At 40.7% G+C, this 19968-nt stretch overlaps 2 protein-coding genes across 2 annotated transcripts in view; both read left to right on the top strand.

Annotated features, from left to right (window-relative positions):
* Positions 1-9435, top strand: part of rsrc1 (arginine/serine-rich coiled-coil 1) — a 110851-nt gene extending 101416 nt beyond the window's left edge. Inside the window, exons 8-10 of the mRNA XM_068720021.1 lie at positions 4312-4418; positions 6703-6810; positions 8987-9435. Of these exons, the coding sequence (XP_068576122.1) occupies positions 4312-4418; positions 6703-6810; positions 8987-9082 (311 nt within the window). The 3' untranslated portion in view covers positions 9083-9435. The remainder of the gene's footprint in view (positions 1-4311; positions 4419-6702; positions 6811-8986) is intronic.
* A 916-nt stretch (positions 9436-10351) lies between these two features.
* mlf1 (myeloid leukemia factor 1) lies at positions 10352-19729 on the top strand. The gene is made up of 7 exons (XM_068710967.1): positions 10352-10528; positions 11314-11476; positions 16458-16541; positions 16632-16760; positions 17705-17864; positions 18259-18397; positions 18592-19729. Exons 1-7 carry the CDS (start codon positions 10482-10484, stop codon positions 18656-18658), a joined length of 789 nt encoding a protein of 262 aa, XP_068567068.1. The 5' UTR covers positions 10352-10481; the 3' UTR covers positions 18659-19729.
* Positions 19730-19968: the final 239 nt, after the last annotated feature.

Here is a 19968-nt window from a genome sequence, read left to right as displayed (position 1 = left end):
CGTGCGTGCGTGCGTGCGTGCGTGCGCGCGTGCGCACGTGTGTGTGTGTGTGTTTACCCAGCTCAGGGGTTACATAAACAAGAGCAGCTAGCCTACAGGTAAGACCCACAGGAGACCAGCCAAGAGAGAGAAAGAGAGTGAGATGGAGCGCCAGTCTCTTACCTTGGCATTCCCCCGGTGTTGTCGCCATTGCTGGAGCTGGATATTCACTAATGAAGGGCGAGCTGGAAAATAACTAAAGGAGAGAGTAAACAAAGTTACCGCGCACACACACACACACACAGACACATTGAATACACTCACACACGCGTGAGTGTGTTAATATAGTTAACTTGGTGGAGGCAAGCGTGCATGTGTTTGTGTGCATCCCTGATGTATCTGGGGCTGCTGTAAAGAGATGGGGAGAATGTGGGCGGATGGGGGATTGGAGGCGGAGGCTGGCAGCGGGGCAGTTGGCCGCTGGTGCAGAGAGAGAAAGAGCGGGGAAGGGGATTGGAGGGGGGGTACAGCGGAGATAAATCATTAGAGAGCAGGTTATTGGAAATGCAGGGAGATAAAAGAGTGAAGAAGCCAGTAATTGCCTTAAAGATCAGACTACAAAGCATTACTTTGGATTTTACAAGGCCAGCCAGCAACAAAAGAGCAGTAATTTATGAGCTCAGTGTAAAAGAATAGCATAATTACATTAAAAATTAATGCTAATGAGGGCTAAAATGGGGAAGGTGGTTATTATGAAAGTTTGTATTCATCTTCCCTGGGTTGAATGATGGCTAGTGGCTTGATTAATGGCTTAATTTCTATCAATTAGCAGGCAAAAAAATCTCCACTGAGACGGGCCTAAATTGAGCATTGAATTACACATCTTTACCGCGGTGCAGGGAGAGAGGTGGGGCAGAGGAAGGGAGGGCACATTAGTGAAACCTGGGAAACCAAGAGATGTTGCGGTGTATGTGTGTGTGTGTGTGTGTGTGTGTGTGTGTGTGTGTGTGTGTGTGTGTGTGTGTGTGTGGACGGACGGACATGTGAAAGCCAGCAATGGATTACAAAAGTTAGATAAATGTTTATCATCATGTATTTTAAGAACTGGAGTCTGTCATTGTTGGTTTGCACTATCCTGTGTGTCGGTGATGTGATGCTCAGTGAAACACATAGAGAAGGCAATTAAAAATATATACAAAAATTACATTTATAACAAAAACGTTGTGAATTTTAATCTCTTTCTTTGACAAATTGAATAGTAATATATTCTTTGATTAAACTGGCTGAATTAAATTGGTAGTCACCATGTTTCTGACACAACCTGTCACAAATATATTTCACAAATATAAGTCACACACTACCCATCATAAATACTGCAGCACAGTTTGCCCTTTCTTCATTTTAATAAATTCATTAAATGCTCCCTTTTTGCCATATAATTACAAAACACAGTCAAATATTTGCCACAATTTGCATGACCTCAATAAAACAAGCAGTTAGTTCTCCTTATTTATTTTTTCTCCACACAACAACAACAAGTGCTGCGGTAATTTAGCTGGCACGCTGGTGCACTCAATTACTGGAATTAATCAGCAGCAGCAATATATTCAGCTCGGCTGCTCCTGATTGACAAACTGTAGACCAAAGTCAAGTTTACAAAGACAACGCTGCCATAGCCGAAGGCTTCGGCTGATATATAGACATGTGTTGATGAACAGCTCCCTCTTCTGGTGGGGAAGTGCATCTGCTGCGTAACGCTCTCCTCTTAAAGGCTGAAGGAGATGAGCTGAAATCTGTTTTCATTGGCTGGTTTGATTTTCTCTCCTCATCCTCTGGTCTCAATCAATGAGGTGGACAAACAGCTATTTAGAGAGAACAATAGCCTATTGATTGTGAGCCACTCATCAGCACTGCTGTCTGTCCAACTAATTTCAGTAATGAGACGGCAAGTGAGTTTTCTGACTGCCTCTCTTATTTACGTACACACACACACACACACACACACACACACACACACGTGAACATGCAAGGCTATGCAATATACATGTTAACATACATTGCTCAGTCGCGATCCATTATTCTCATCTGCAGATTCAAAACAAAAAGTTTATTGATTGAGTTTGATCCCATTTCCTGGTTCGCAGTAATGGTTATAATGCATTTCAGAGAGCTAATAACCTCATTTAAAGCGGTACATACTTAACATTTAATTGTTTCTGTTTTGTGTCTGTTTTCTCTCTCTCAGCTTTCACTTTATCCTCCTCTCAGCACTGACAGAGATGCGTTCCTAATGCAGTGACAATTGAGTTGGTCTGTTAAATTAATTTGCCGGATAATGTGTCAATATTAAATATCAACTTTGACCTCTCCGAGCTGCGGAGTGCGCTCGCCCAGCTTGACTATTGATTTTTGTCTGCCTCTAAGCTCGCTAGGCCAGCACTCAAAGTCCATTATTTTTGATTTTCTCATGAAATACATATCTTTTCCCTCTGACATCTGACAAACAGCATATGGAAGTCATTTTATCTACCAATAATGTGTTTGTCAAAAAGTCTGAGGTCTTAATGGATTCCTGCAGTGCACACGGACATCCCAGCAACAGACGGGCCTGCCATGGAGATGCTTGCAGATATGTGGTGTGTGTGTGTGTGGACACATGTCAGTGTGCCAGTGTGTGTGGTAGTTCTTCATGTAGGGCGTTCATGCTCAAAGGACAGCAGAGAAGGGGTAATTGAAAAAGTGAATTAAATTGTGCTGAATTAATTGTCGGCCAGTCACGGGCGTTTCAGCTTTCATTCCAGCCCATGCACGCTCATGCAGCCGTGTGCAGTGAGCGGCGGTGATAGTGGTGTGAAGGACAGGCCACAGTCTCCAGGAGGATATTGGGCCAGTGTTCAGACTTCATCTAGCAGCCCAGTCAAGGTAGTGACTATTTTTGGAGCTGCTGTGCAATGCGTCTCTGCTCGCGTCTTCCCAGCACAGGGATGACAAGCTGATAATCTGTCATATAGGATGGCTTAATTCCACTTGTCACTCAGTTATCCAATTCTGCAGTGCATTTAAATCAAAACCGAGTTTGTTTGAGTGCTATTATAAACTATAATAGGTTGTGTGTGCCTTTTGGTGTGTGTGTGTGTGAGATAGCATGTGATGCTTTGCTGTGAAAGCCGGAACAAATATTCATTTATTCATTAAACACCAGGACCATGAAGATCTGTTGTGACACCCTCTCTGTAGCCACTAATGTATTGAATTAATTCCTGCTATTAGCTCCAATTGCACGCTTTGTCTCTCTCTCTCTGTGTGTGTGTGTGTGTGTGTGTGTGTGTGTGTGTGTGTGTGTGTTGGGGTATGCCGCATGTACGTATTTATGGCAGTCATGAGTGTGAGTGCAAAGTATGTAAGTTTGCAAACACGCGTCTACATGTGGGAGGAGTTGTGTCGTATCCCGATGTTCTTTGTGTGTCTGTGTGTGTTCCCATTTGTGCACTTGTTTTCATGACACAGCCTACATCAGTGGAGCAGAGAAACATGGATGTCTGCTGGATTGACAGTTGGAGAGATGGGAGAGTGCAGGAGAGGACGGATGGATGTGGGAGAGAGGGATGAATATTGACTGATCAGTGGAGAGATTGACAGCCACAGAATAATGGGAGCATTCAGACTGCTGCTGCTAACTTTCCTGGCACACCTATTTTTGCCCTCCTACGCTACAAAGACTGCTCTTGAATTCTTGAAGTGATTTGTTATCTGATATGCAGAATCCTGATGTGTTTATATCCAAGAGTAATTTACCAGAAACCCTTTCTGTCTTTTTGTTAGATTGGAGAAGCAAGAGCAAAATACTTTCTGATACATGAAAAGTGTATGACACCTAATCACATTTAGTCTCTATAATGAAATTACATTGCAGTGAGTTTGTGTTCATATTTTGATTATTTTAAAATGCATTATCTAAGTGTAATTCACTGTCTGGCTATGATCTTGTTAGTATTTTTTGCCAACTTTCCTTTTGTAGTGACTCTATGCCCTTGGCTTTTTTTTTTTTTAAAGAAGTCCAAGATTAAAATAGGGGAATATGAGATATTTGATATTGTATGTGTCAAGGAGCATTATACAGAGAGATAACATACAATCACTAATACTAAGCCCAGTCCAAATGAAATCTGGTGCCTTTCAGAAAATGACATGGGATGGCTGACCCTTTTGTGTGTGTGTGTGTGTGTGTGTGTGTGTGTGTGTGTGTGTGTGTGTGTGTGTGTGTGTGTGTGTGTGTGTGTGTGTGTGTGTGTTTTTGTTCCTAACCTCTCTTCTGTGTAACATGTGTTTCAGAGGGAACTTCTCTGGAGGAGCAAGTGCGAAGGATAAAGGACATCGAGGCTATCGAAAGTGATTCCTTTGTTCCTCAGGCTTTCAAATCATCCAGGGATGATATAAAGGTGCGTTCTGTCCCCCTTTCTCTCCCTACCCCTCACTCTCTCTATCTTTTCACTCCGTTTCTTATTGAATTTCCCTCGCCGCAACGCTGTGCCGTCTGTCCAGAGACAGCCCAGACCAAATCAAACATTCATTCAGCACCGTTTGTTCCCGACCTGAGACGGTTTCATCAGACGCTCCACTGTTCGCCGCCTCCAAAGCGGCAGCACCCACACAAAAGCCACAGCAGGCAACAGCCGTCCTCCGTCTCCCTATGCCTGTCTCTCTCTCTCTCTCTCTCTCTCTCTCTCCCCCCTCTGGTTGTGCAGATGCAGACAAAACACAGAAGTCATTATTGAAATGTCCCTGTCTCTGAAGGAGCAGGAATTCGATTTGTTGGGGAGCTCAGGGCTGTTTTGAAAAGATAGGCGACAACATGTGACAGCCAACCTGCACGGACTTTTGGGACACATCCTGGTGAGTCTGACAAAAGGTCAAGACCGGTGTGGCGGCAGCTTGGACTGCACAGTATACTCTGCCTTCCCTTTCTGAAACGTAACCAGGTTCAACTGTCCAGCTGGGTAGTAGCTTTCATTGTTCACACACCCACATGTCAGATCTGTTCCCTCATGTGTATACAATTAGATTCATACAGCACAAAATATCATGTAGATGAATGTATTTTCTTCAAATTCTAAAGGAAATATAACTTATAAAGGGAGGCTATATTTGAATCAGTTGCTTTTTGAGGACAGAAGTGCTTTAATGAAATACAAATTCAATTTCACACATTATTTTTATAGCGGCTCTTCAATGTTTTTTTAGATTAATCTCCTGGGTCCTCATCAGTAGTCAAATAATACTTAAGATATCCAGACGATTCATCCTTAGTTGGGAAGATTTCATAGTCTTTTAGCTACATCACATCTCTGGCTGCAAAGAAGAGAATAATGGCTGAATATACAGCACTTTTCAACATTGTTTGACAACCCTGTATTAGATATATTTGGGTTATTTGTTATTTAATATAACATTTTTAGCCAAACTAATGAAATATACCTGACATATATTTGAACATATTATTGTGTGAGAATGCCTACAAAGTATTTATTTTAGATTTATGTTTATTTGTTTTTAGTATTGATAACCATTTAGCCAAGAGTTGTGACCATTAATGTTTTTTAAGCCGCTGTTGATGAGGAGAATCCAGTGAACCCTTTGATATCTGCTACAGTGTATCGTTTCTTTTTTTTTTCTCTTTCATGCAAGCTGCATTAATTAAAAAATGTACTGTACATTCAGCATAATATTACCAAGAATTGTGTATTTGGCACACCAACTTACTTATTAGCCAGTGTGTTTTCTATCTGGCTTACTTTTTGTATCCTGCCAAATGAATTTTAAATAGATCTTTCCAACTGGGTAAACATTTGCTCTGGGGCTGGTTTTAGGAGTGATTGAAACATGAATGGACTTGGCAAAGTGTTGATTTTGATATTTCTTCTTTATCAAGTACAACAAGGAGAACAGGCCATTTTTCCAAATGTGAGGCTTATTATATTTTTAAGTAATACCTCTAGGGATGGAGGAAGAATCCCTTCTAAATATCACATTTTCTTCTATCAGCTCGGACTCTGCAGATGGAAACATGAGGGGGACGGAGAACCCTTGTCTTTACTTTAAGTCCTTTTTCAGTTATTAAAGAAAGGAGAAGATACATTTTAACACAAAGTGTCACACCACTGACCAAGCAAGCTGATTCTTTAAGTGTTTGCACAAGCAGTCAGGCTGCAGTTGGTGGTTTATCACGATTAAGACTCACTTACAGAAAATATAAAATGGAGTAGATGAAGGTAGAAAAACACATACACAGATAGATGTATGAGGCAATTGAGACAATAAAATTAGATTCAGAATACAAGCTGATTCCCATTAACACTCTGCTTTCTAGAAGAGTATTTCATGAGCCCGACTTTCACTGCCATCTGCTGGACAAATGTCACGTTGCATTTATTTTCTGTGTATGTAATCTATATCAATATTGACAGTATATTTTTCATTTTTAGTGTACGGAAATATATTTTTCAGCCATGAGTAGTGCCTCCATTTTCTTTTTCTCCATTGTATGTATATAATAGTATTTTCCTTCTTTTTCAAAATGAGTTGCATCTACAATTTAGATGCTTCTATTTAATCCTGTTTCTTTATAAGTATGTGTTTTAGTTCTCTTGTGGATTATTTAAATGTGCTCCATTTATTTTGAGTGTAACATGATTTTGTGTGTTTTGTGTATTTCTGTGAGCACAGACTGAACCAGCTGAGGTGAAGCAGGAGCCGGAGGGCGCAGATTCTCAGGACGTCGCTATTCCCTCGTCTATAGTCTACAACGACAGTGACACGCTCGCCCATCCCAGTGTAAGTTCTCACCTGGCAGACCCTTCCCCTGTAAGCTTTACTGCAGACTTCTAAACCAATGAACAACTTTCAAACTGCTGACACAGCTCAAGTTTATCCTGCTTCTTGACATTTTATCTTTAAGTACCATCTTGTTTTTATGAGTATGATATGAGAAAAACTTTGTAAACTTTGTCCTTTAAAAACAAAATACCTCTGCAGCTACTAACACCACCGCTGCTATTTACACCATTCCTGCAAATTCTGACACTGCGCCTCGTATAGTAGATTATAGCCTCCTAACATCACCTCCTCCCCTGCCTGAAGACGAATGATGAAAAACGAGAAGGAAAACTTTAAACTCCAATAACGCTCCCTGGGGCTTCCCAGTCATCTATCTCCACTGGGGGAAACTAAGTTATGCCCTGACGTATGCAGATAACCCCCTCAAATAAGCACACGCATTCACACACACTGCTACCCAGCTCAAATGCACCACACATGCACCCCCTCAGACAGGCTGATGTATGGTAGCAATATGCCCCAGGCGGGCCCCGGCCTCAGCTTCAGCTCCAGCTCCGCTTCCAATTAGAACAGATGAGTCCCATTAGCCCAGCCCAGATACTGTCATCCCACACACACAGCCTCATTAGCACCATGACACCAGCGCGCTGCCGACAGACAAGAACTCACTGGTGTTGAATCTAACACACAGATAACATGCAGTGCAGCTGTAAGCAGCGTAGGTTAGGAATATGAAGGATCGAGGTGGCCGCCGCTGCTCTGCAATCTGCATAATAAGAGACACACATCATCACGTAGATGTGCGGTATGTAGACATAGAAAGCATCATGTCAACATTATCTCGCACCCTCACACAAACACACGTAGTGAATACAGAGATGCGCCTTGCTTCTCGGCATTATAGTCATTATGTTACTTCCTAATAAACAGATGCATTCATTCATCAGGCAGTAGCAGTTTTATAGCCCTCTTACAATCAATATCATGACTGCTGGTGATGTTCCGCGATGAATGTCACATGTGTAGGTCTTTTTCTGTCAACACGCTGCTAGGCCCACAGATGTTATCAAAATACTGTTTTTTTTCTCATGTGCATTTTGAAGGGAGCAGACAGGGAAAGACTAATATGACATATGAGATCCATTAGAGAGTCGTCACTGAGGCTCAGAAGTCCACATTGGACCTCAATGTGGACTTCTGAGTCACAGTGATGACTCATTAATTTGTGTCCCATTCTTGATGTGAGATGTTTCGTAAGGTAAAACTAGTTACAATCAGTCACAGGGAGTTTGTTAATGATTCAAGTGCCAGAGAAGACTGTGAAGTAGAGCTTACCCTGCTTTTAATACATTGAAAAGAAGCAGTCCAACTACAAATGTGTTGTGGTGGCCAACAAATTCCACCTGTGTTGATCAAGTCACTTTTTGTATAGAGCGCGATATCACAAGTTTGCTTCAAAGTGCTTTTCAATCTGCACAACATACAGAAGTGTCTATCCCTAGATAGGGAGGTAAACTTAGGAAAAACAAAAGTGCTCATGGTACGTGAAAATACACGAGGTCTAGGCATGGTTGTATAATATGTGTGTTATATGTTTTTGTGTACCTTTATTTAGACAGGCAGTGTAATAAAAAACACACACACACACGTTCTCAGAGCACTACAAAGACAAAGATCACTAACATGTTATGAACTGGCTGCAAGCTAGTTAAAACCGTTGTAAAAATGAATATAATAATACAGTATAATCATACTGTTTATAATACGGTATTTGATATTTTGAATATTTGAACTGATTGTTGTTTGAGTCACTTTGCAAGCGAAACATGCAAAACATTTTATTGTTTCACATTTAGATTTTATACTAGTACCTTCACATACCAGAAATTACATTTTAATGTTGTTCTTTTTCAGTAGACTACTTTTTTACAAATGCCATGCCCTATGATTTAAAATGTAATGTTTATGGTATTTCTGGTGTATTCTGATTAGATTTATCCATTCATGGCTATTTTTATGTTTATCTCAGTGCACTCTAAACAAAATAAAGCGACACTGGTTCTTGAATGCAGGGCCAGATGTTGAACGGCAGTCTGAACTACAGTCTGTCCCTACATGTACAGTATGTTTGTCTGTCCGCTCACTAACGTTTCCTCCCTACATTGTCTTGCAGTTGTTCATGGACAAGGAGAGGGCAGAGGAGCTGTGGCACAACAGGTTGATATTGCTGCGGCAGGAGAGGCTCATGGGAAGTCCTGTGACCTTGTGACCTGATGGGCACCAGAAGATCTGTCATGTTCCTGGAGCAGTTTGAGCTGCTTTTATTTTGTCTCAATCTGTCTTGTTTTAGTTTATTACTTTACCCTTTCACTAATTTCTCCTCCTTTTGTAAAAACTGTGAGAGTGACTTGAGCAAATGAACAGTCTTTGATCCTGATGTGCTTATTATTTTATTAATGTAATTCAATTAGATGATCTGCTGTTCTTAATCTGACTTCATTTATTTTTAATGATTAAAGATCTTACAGTCAGATATGGTGGTGTGTTTTACCGTTTAGATGTAGAATTTGGTACATTTTGTCTTTTGTAATCAACTAGTTCAATAAAGGTAGATGTGATTTTTTTTGTGTGAAAACTGTCTTGTGCTTTTGTGGGTGAATGATAGCGATGAACCTTTAAGTGGGACTAAATTGATAGAAACAGCATCTCTCTCTTCACCTAAAACCTCTGACACTCTTTAAAGTAAAATAGCACTATCTACAGATAGATATAGATACATGAGTCACCCTGTCCTCCAGGAACTTTAAAGTAGCCTGACTCACTCTTAGGTCACCTTATCTTTTTGGGCTGCATCAGGATTGACACAAGACTGGATTAAATGTCTTCTCACCTGCCCTAAACTTTTCTCTCCTCTTAAATATACCAGTCAAAGGTTTATGTTTACTCAATGTTGTGTCCCTGTATGAGGGGGATTCAAGGCACTGTGGAGTCTATTTGTGGAACAGCCAGATGGTAAATCTATACTGAGTCTGGGACACAGTGTGTCACTCCAGCACCCTCCAAATAGTCGGTGTTGTAATGAAAAAAATAAATCAGAATGTACAAAATGATTCGCTATGGCAAGCACACAAATTAAGCTCTGCTGTGAGAGTAAAATGTGTGTGGATGCCCTCCTCACAGTGGCTGTCCCAAAAAATTGCCTTCACACACTGACTACAATAACCAAAACCAAGAATCACTTTAGAAACAAAATAGAGAGCTGCCTCGTGGGATGTCTCCTTCACAGTAAAAGCCATTGATATTTATGTAGTTTTAAATAGGTATAACTAGCAGCATTGACGTCACGCAGCCCCCTGTGAGGGTAAACTAGATAACTGCACAGCTGATAATGAGAGACGTTTGCAGCCACACACAACATAAACACACAGCGCGCGGGTTGAACCTGTTCAAAGCTCCGAATAACTAGCCAATCCGACGGCCAGGTTCGCGTCACGTGGCTGGTGTCACAGTGAGTTTGGTTCCAAATCATATTGCCACCTCCTCCATGGTGACTTTACCGAGGCTGAGCGGTGTGTGTGTTGCTTGGGACACCTGTGGCCGAACGGATTACTTTTTTATTTGAAAATCTTAAATCTCATATTTTGTTTACAGCCTCAAAATCCGTGGAAATGTTCAACAGTAATCGCGTGGAGTTTGATGAGGATCCGTTCTTCTCGTGAGTAACATTAACTAAATTGTTGAATTACATCTATAATAGCCTAACTGTTATTGTTGAAATGTTAATGTTTGCTCACTAGATTTGTAATTTATAAAATAATAAAATATGTCTGCCTGCACAGATGAACAGCTTGTTTACAGTATTAGTTAACGAAATAACACATCCATAACTTGTTAACAGAATTTCAACATTAGCCATTTCTGTTGCACTTTAAGGAAACGGTTACAAAGCAACGACTGCTGGACTGACACTGTCATGTACCTTGTATTTTTTTAAATAAGCTTAAAAGGTAAATACAATTGTAAGATATCTTACCACGGAGTTTCCATCCATATAGGCTACTAAACATGTAGTTTAATGTTTGTATCGTTTAAGGAATACATGTTTTCAGTGACAGGATTTTCAGTACAATTTAGAGAAAGTCGTGGATAATACTTGATCTTATTTTAATAAACTGAGACTGTGTGCTACAGTCACCTGGACTTGTTGCATGATGAACACCTGCTGAGTTAGTGGGGCCACACTTGATCTGACTTTTCTTAGGGGGGCCTCTCATTTCAAATTATTGTGTTTATTCAAGAATATATCTCAAATGAACTCCAAGGTGGCAAAGGATTTACAGGGAGTCCAGTGTCTGGTGCAGAGGCATTTTCATTTTCTTCTCCAGGAACCTTTGTCATGGTTTTTGGGTCCCTTAAAATGATTATCAAGGAGGTTTGCTTAGGATTCCTTAGTGGATGTTGAGATTGACTTTGTCTTTACTTTCTCTTCCTCTGCCTTAGGGATCCACTGCGGGCTCACAGGGAACATATGCGGCAGATGATGCGTAGCTTCTCTGAGCCATACGGTGGACCCACAGTGCCCAGTATAATGGACGGGAGAAACTGTGGTCGGGACATGTCGGAACATCCAAGCTCATCCCTGGCACTGAGGGGCGAACACAGGGTGAGAACATGCATTTCAAAAAGCACTCTTACAATCATGAGTAGTCTGTCTAATTGGGGACCTTAGTGATAAGAAATAAAGCTCTACCCAGTGTATTCTATTGTCCGCTGACTAACCTACAGACATATCATTTGGGTCTAAGTGGGATGAAGGATGAAGGCCCTGCTTCAGCAGTTCGCTCATACAATTAGGCCTTATGACCCTCTCCGCTGCTCATACGCGTATAACCACAGAAGGTTAGTGTTTGGAGGAAGTGCTAAGTTTACTATGGTTATAGTGGAAGCTGGCCACTCACAGTGTAACTGGAGCCCCACTCACTAAGGTATGGGGCCATGTGAGTCGTTGGTTTAGTAGAAGGGCAACCCCCTTGGCCTCTCTGGACAGTTATATCTAGCTCTGAGGAGCCCTATTTATAGTGCATTGTTCCACTGACACACTATTTTCTTGTGAATACACACACACAGACTTCTTTAACTCTCAAACCAATAGGACCCCAGAGAATTCTGCTTTTGCTCTGCTGAGACGCTGCTGAAAATAACACTTTATTTTGATGTCATTCTAGTTGGCCCAGTTGTCACGTTAACTTGAAATATAATTTATCTCCAAATACAACTACTTCGGTTTTATTAGATACGTATAAGGCTTTAAACTCTGTGGCCATTCAGTATTTGTTATAATAAACATTGTCAATAATTGTTTGCTCCAGAACATGTCAATGTTATTTGTGCAGCATAGTAATGAAAAGGCAGGCAGATAGTTTTGGTCGACCATGTTTTGCACCCGTTCACCTTTCCCAAATCAGCCCTGCTAAGTCAAACTTAGTCCCCGTCACCTGCTTTAATCCCACTATCTCATGAGAGCCTGTATATTTATCCTTGATAATGACTTTCATCAGAAGCCTGGTCTCAATAGCCAGCAGCCTGCTTTCTCTTTATTAGCATCATGCCATTAACTAGCTAATGCCAGCTGAGGAGGAGCAATGAGTTCTTGACTAATGACCTTCGTGACAGTGGGTGAAATGGAGCTACACCGCAAAATGTCAGACCAAACAAATTACTTAATACAATATTAGGAGTAATATACTGTTTTGTGTATGTCTGACATGATGTTGGACTTGATATTGTTTTATTTAATTTTTTAAAGATAACTTTAAGATATGAGGAGTTAGGGTTCTGCTGAGTTATGGCGATAGCAATTAGCAGAATAATAATTAGTGAGGTCTGTCTATGATATGGAGAAGGATCATGTGAAACGTGATCTTTTTCTCTTGATTCATACACAGACATTTGGACAGGAGATGCAGATGTGAGATCTTTGTGGTTTGATAGAAAAAAAGGATATCTATAGCGGATCCCAATCCCTAGCTGCTTTGTTTGACACAAACAATAAACAGAATACCTACTCTCTGCTAAGATACATACATGGAATTAAGGTTAACTAAATTACCATAAGAATTCACAGTTTTTCTCACACAACTCTGCACTCTAACTCCCACACACAGTCATTTATCTGAAGACGAGGAGCAGTCGAGTGGTGCCCAGCAGTGGTCAGAGGGCTGACGCTCTGGTGCTGTGTTTGTTGGCTTTGGAAAGGCATGTGTACGGATGTCATGGACACTCTGTTTTCTCGTTGTTGCTCTTTTGGTCCATCTGTTTGGCAGAACGTGCCTTGGCAGTACTGGTGCAACAGCGGCTAGATGACAGACAGCTCACGCTCATACTACTCTCCAATATCGCAGGCACAAATGTGCCCACAACACTTACATAAACACACACGCATACAGTATTAAAACACAAGCACAGTTACACACAGTCACAGCATGCAAAAGAACACAGACGCTGTTGGCATGCAAATACACAGAAATGCACACACACATTGGTCGCATAATGTTGGAAGGCTTGTACTTCTTGTATGAACTTGTTGAGCCTTAGATTCCCAATGAGAAAATAAGCCCCATCTTACCTTCCAAAGCTGCTATGAGTTCTCATATTTCTCAGTTTCTTGCCAACACTCACTACCTGTTTCCTATCACCTTTCAAGGCACTCATTCATCAGGGCACTTGTTTATAAAAGCACTGTTGAATTATAAGCGAGATGTTGTTTCTTTGATTCTATGGTTTATGACTGCAGTGGAGTATGATTATGCCCTGATGCAAGATTTTGCTCTTGCTCTGGCATAATCAAAAATGAAAATCAGTGGCAATGTGAAATTAAGGAGTTCCTACTCCACCTTTTCACTGATTGTCCCAACTATGGGATTCAGTGCCTCCTTCTCTTTGCTCTTCTGGTACTTTGAGCATAAATTTAACATAATGCCTTTAACTTTCCTGGTGATGCAGCACTTCATGGGAGCAATGCATTTGCAGCACAACTCTCACTTTTACTTTGAAGTATGAATCATATCCACAGTACATGTCCCTTGTGGTGTAACTCATAGCTCCCCCAGGAGCAGCCATGCCTCAGAGGAGGCACAGTGGCAGTTCAATATCCTATCGAGAGAGAGAGAGAGAGAGAGAGAGAGAGAGAGAGAGAGAGAGAGAGAGAGAGAGAGAGAGAGAGAGAGAGAGAGAGAGAAAGAGAATGTCAATCTGCAGTAGTCCAGACAGCTCAAAATAATGTGTTAAAGACCACTGGGTCTACATTCCTTGCCGTGCACCCTCAATCTCTCTTATGCTCAACCCCCGGGCTAAATATAATGCTGGTAGATATGTAACTGGCATTTATTAGTTCATAGATGCCACTCTGGGATAAAATTGGCAGCGAGGCTTCATAGATACTGGTCAGGAGCGTTTTACATCAGCTTGACATTTGAAAAGAGCTGAGAGAAGCAGCCTTGGACTCTCTGACCCCTGTTAGATCCCTGTTCTGACTGGTCCACCCAGCCTTCCTAGAATGAAGCTCAGTTTCAGTGTTAAACCCATGCTAATCTCTGGCAATGCGACCCAATTACACATGGAACACAAGTCATTCAACACCCCACTGATTACGCACAATACCCCTGTGCATCACACCCCAAGAAAATACACACACCCGCATAGCGACGGCTGTTGAGATGCTTATCCAAGGCCGCAGGGTCATAAACACCTGCGGATTTGGACCAGAGAACACGGGGTCTGACTGAAGGCTGCAGGCCGCTCCCTCCTCACTCCCAGAAGGTTCATGGCCTTGAAGGGTTGTGCTTAAGGCTGTGGGGAGAGCTCTGTGTAGCTGTGTCATGGGCTTAGTGACTGATGTAAGACAACCTAACAGCTTACTGGCAATAACCTTAACAAATTGCTAAAAGGTGAGATTTCTGTGTGTGTGTGTGTGCGTGTACGTGTGTATAACATGCTATACAAATACAATTTATTTATGTATTCCTCTACATTCTATCTAATCTAAACCATCACGCCAATCCATGTACATGAGACTGCATTATTTTTCATCATCATATTGCCAGCAATCATTTTCACTCAGGTACAGTATGGTTAAACCTGAACCTGTTGCTCATTGCTTACCTGTACTCTTTGAGGGCACCAACACTTCACCCTCAGCATGTACAGGATGTAACAGTGCACAGTAGATATAGTAGTACCTATACTGAATGGAAAAGTCCTATCTAGGAAGGATAAAATACTATCTGCAAAATGCTAAATAATGTAGTAAATACTAAATGTAATCTCTCCACAGACACTGTGTAAAGTGGTAAGTAAAGTTACCTATATATTGGCCAATCTTTACCCAATATCAGCATTTTTTTTTTTTTTACAGGTTCTGGACAGACATGTACACCATGGGCAAAAATAGCATTACAAGTAAAATGCCTGTTCCATATACAGTATAATGTATTTATTTGGTTAAATCCTTGCACTATTGTTTAGTTAGTTCATTTTAATATTATTCTATTTCATTGTATATACTGTGCATTTTTATATTCAATATGTTTACTCTGTTATTTTTATTATATATATTGTGCATTTACAGTTACCTGTACCATAAAAAATGGATTATTAAAGTAACTATCTATCTATCCAATCTAATGAGGCATCAAGTTTAAGTTGACATTATATTAATATACATTTACAATAATAGATAAATGTGCATTACAATCAACTAACTCCAAAAAGCACACACACTACTGACACACTTAAGAAATAATGATTGTGGAAACACAGTGACCAGCATAAGGAAGGACCAGTGAGTTGCTTTCTGAGGTTTGTAAAATCTTATATGAGCTGTAGAGATCGGCAGTGTCTGCCAGTTTGTCTTTTTTGTGGCTGCACCCTTACAGAATATCTAATGCGAACACATTTTGTACGCATGGTAAATGTCTTACTGCGACATGCTTGACTGAGTCAAAGTCTTGAGACTTGAGGCAAAGGTGGTACCTCAGCTGTGACCTACACAAACTCGATTCATGTATTTATTAGGAAAATGTGAACGTGCACAGGGTCTTAAGAACTAAGAAAAGTTTGAGTTACCATCCAGTTATATGGGGTGCTTTGCATTTATAAAATGAAGACAGTGATTCATTGTTTTTTTTTATTTAAATAATTCAGTTTACATGGCTGTTAACAAATATTACAAGCAAGATTGTTGATGCATTTAATGCAGTCAAATTTAATCAAGTGTTATTATTAATATATGTTTTTGGTAAAAGCAGCACAGAATTGAAGCATGTTGGCGACCTTTAACTTATCCATACAGAAAAAAACAAACTAAATAAAGACTTGCATGCTGGACTTGACTAGTAGTTTCACAATGACTGTTATTAATCCATGTCACAAATGGTGAGGTGATAAAATGTGAACGTTCTGGTTACAGTGTCCCAGATGGAACACATGTTAGCCACATTTAGCTCACTGTACTCTGTGCTCGTATGTTTGTATACATGATGGGATCGTTTATGAGCTGATAATGCATAGCGATCTTGTGGCATGCGCGCCCAACTATTCGACTCCTCTGACTCTTGGCTGTTCTTTTCCCTTTGTGTTTGGTGCAGGAAATGACCAGGAACCCTTTCGGCATGTTCGACAACATGATGTCCAGCATGAAAAACAGGATGCAGGAGATGCACAGAAACTTTGTGAGTTCAATGATTTTTGTGTTCTCCTGCTTGTGTTTTGCTGCTTGCTCAGACTGTAGCTGCTTAACAGTAAGTGTTTGTGTGTTTCAGGAGAACACGTCCACAGATTCAAACGCTTACTCGTTCAGCTCCTCATCGGTCATGACATATTCAAAGGTTGGAGATGAGCCTCCCAAGGTCTTCCAGGCGAGCTCATCGACACACCGGGCCCCTGGAGGGGTAAGCACTCCGTCAGACATCATATATCACAGTACATTGTTCAGAGAAGTATATGTATGTGTCTGTAGATAAGTGATCATGGTGACAACTTCACCATGGCCTCTCTTTGCAAGAACATTAGCGCAAGCAAATATTTCACACAGTGGCATATGATGGCTCTGTTCCATTAATGTGGGCCAGAAATCATGTCCACATGTGTCCACATAGCGCCACGCAGCGTCTTTTTTCAATTGTTCTCAATGAGGGGAGGGGCTTCAAATTGAAAATCTCTGAACTTTTCAGAAAAGCGCTGGTGATGTCAGTGTAGTAAATGGAGGAGACGCTTGTTTGTGCCGTGTCTGTCTCACCTAAACTTTATATTTTTCATAACAAAAATAGAAACGCCCATTTGTGGAAGCAGATCCGCCGGGCACACACTGAATGTTGCTGGTGAGTGTTGTGCTATTATTACAGCACACCTTGTGTCACCTTGCTCTAACATTATGGCTGTCTGAATGAGTAGCGACAAGCTCATCTATTCGCAGTATAAAGCAGACATCCTCTGTTTGGTGCTCGTGGTGAAAAAACAATGTCAAACAAATAGATATCCCTAATAGATTAAAAGCACAAGAGCGTTCGTTAGAGTGGAGGTATGCTGTAAAAATATTGTTGTCAATTTTTTTTAAAGCGCTCGGGGCGCTTTTTCGTTGAACTGCTGAGATGAAGAGCTACCCAGCACCCTACGGATGATTTTCTGCCTGAAAAAGGCGCTATGTGGACACAGGCCCTAAGTTATCCTGCATACACAATACCAGGGCCCTCGAACAGGTACTCCTAAATGGAATGCAGCCATTACTACTAATGGCTCATTTATGTAAGGAGTAAAGGAAATAAATATGTCAATGGCTCGAATTAATAAATTTTTTCATGGACCTACTGATGTGTCTGATGGGTTTTATCACCAGATCAAGGAGACCCGGCAAGCAGTTAAAGACTCTGAGAGTGGTCTGGAGAAGATGTCCATTGCTCACCACATCCAGGACAGGGGACACGTTGTTGAGAAGAAATACAACAAGAAGACGGGACAGAAGGAGTTCAACCAGGACTTTCAGAATATGGATGAATGTATGTTAAACTGATGGTCTGCTCTCAAACCTGGATTCTGCTTTGTTATCGAGTTGTTGCTGTAGCTACGCGTGGTTGTTCTATAAATGTGAAGGGTACGGTCGTATGTGTTGCACCACTCAAAAATGTAACTGTATGTAGGAGCTACAGTGATCCTTCTAATTGTGTCAATTCAGTTAAGTACCATTTTTAACAATAATTCAAAACCAAGACACCATTATAATGTCAATTAAACAGTAAATATGTGGATCGTACATCTTTATGCGTTTTGATAAAGTCAGTGAACTTCAGTTTAACACATTATTCCACTGTCAGTGCCACTGTCTGCGTATTTCTAGGCCACCAGTCCACAGACAGAACATTCCCTAACATGATCCTGATCCTCTGCCCCCAGCTGAAGCACAGTCTTTTGACGATGAGTGGCAGCAGGAGGTGTCCAAGGTTCCACCACGTGGCCCAATGTTTCGTCTGGATGAACCCCTACCCTGTAGTGTTCACCGCGCAGCCCTCACCGGTCCTGAGCAGGAGCACAGGTCAGTATTACACTCTCAGACCACATGTGCTGTTGAAGACAGGCCAGACTCTGCAGTTCAGGATCAAATGACAAACACTTGGGAGATGCTGATAGCAAATACACACAGTACGCTTTTTTAAGTATATTGTTATCATGTTACGATACTGCAGTTAATTTACCATTTGAACTGTGATTATTTTGTATTTTCCACAGTGACCAATCAAAGGACAAGGCTGAGGGTAAAAGCAACATGAAAGGCTCAGGCTCGACAAAGCAGTGAAACAGCTGTTTGTGTGCTTATTAAAGTCTTTCAAGAACCATGCAGTACACTTGGGTGCTCTGTACCCCCTCGCACACACACACACACACACACACACACACACACACACACACACACACACACACACACACACACACACACACACACACTCTGTCATCATATGGACAGAATCAGAAGGCACTGACCCAGATTTTGGAACATATATAAGACTATACGTTTTACATTTCTGCTGCCCATTTTCCAAAGCATACTAAACAATAGGAATTGAACCCCGCTGTAGATTGCTGCCCCGTTACACTGAACATTTTCTGTTTTTTCATGGGTCAAATTACTCCTTCCATCTTACTGTTAATATGTTGAATCTTAGCACAGCTCACACTTGAGTTCGAAAACATTAAGAGAAAGAATAAAGAATCTGTAGTGTGTTGGCTGTAGAGCATGCAAACCAGCAGTGTAACTATTTACCTGTATTAATTATCTTATATGCTTATAGAACATCACAATAAAGTTACAAACCTGAATATTTCACTACAACCAGGAAACTAAAAGGGTCATTGGTATTTCTATGGATGTCGTGGTGGTAGACATTACTTATAGCATAACACATTATCAGTCTAAGAGCAATTCATTTATATGATTTGGCATCAGATTCATAGAATGTATTCATATATGGCATTCGGATGATACCATCTGTTTTTCTCATTGCCATTTTTATAATGCAACAGGGCACACAATTTAGTGAATTATTGACTGTTTCAAATCCACTAATGCACTTAGACAATGTCTAAATTGTCTTTTTGTAATTTTATTGTCTCATACCTGGTGCTCTAAATATATGTATTTTATCTGCTGTAATCTTTGTAAAAAGAAAAATAATACTTTTCCCTTTTTATATGTTACTTTGGTTTCTCTTGTTTTTCATCTGATGCTTTGTGCTGCGTAGCACGATATCTTGACAAAGTCTGGATTATTCTCAATAATTCTAATTTTGTTATTGTATATTTTTTCAAGCTTAAAAAATAAATTGTGTCAACACAGATTATGGTCTGAAAATAAAAATATAAAGATGAATCTGGTGTTTTTTTTCTTCTTTTTTGTATCAATAAGAAACGTAAGAAAGACTTCCAGTGTTTTTCTGTTTTCATTTTGTATTTTATCAGTCCCAAAACAGTTCAGTGTTGAAGTTAGTTTCAATTTAACAACTCTGTATGTTACTGTAGGCCTGCAAAGTGTCTATGAAAGCGCAAGTGTGTTTTGTGTTCGGTAGTGACCCACAGGACTATTTTTGGATCTAAGAACTTGTCAGTACC

Source organism: Cebidichthys violaceus, unplaced genomic scaffold (genome assembly GCF_023349555.1).
Source record: "Cebidichthys violaceus isolate CVI_PGR_0920_01 unplaced genomic scaffold, fCebVio1.0.p SCAF_1, whole genome shotgun sequence".
NCBI lineage: Eukaryota > Metazoa > Chordata > Actinopteri > Perciformes > Stichaeidae > Cebidichthys > Cebidichthys violaceus.
The sequence above is the reverse complement of the archived record's forward strand: the minus strand, read 5'-3'. Positions and strand labels throughout refer to the sequence as shown.

Bases quoted from the DNA above. Each gene is read 5' to 3' on its own strand.
- mlf1 (XM_068710967.1), top strand. From the start codon at position 10,482: ATGTTCAACAGTAATCGCGTGGAGTTTGATGAGGATCCGTTCTTCTC. The intron at 10,529-11,313 runs GTGAGTAACATT...CCTCTGCCTTAG, and splicing joins GATGAGGATCCGTTCTTCTC to GGATCCACTGCGGGCTCACA. The intron at 11,477-16,457 runs GTGAGAACATGC...TGTTTGGTGCAG, and splicing joins CACTGAGGGGCGAACACAGG to GAAATGACCAGGAACCCTTT.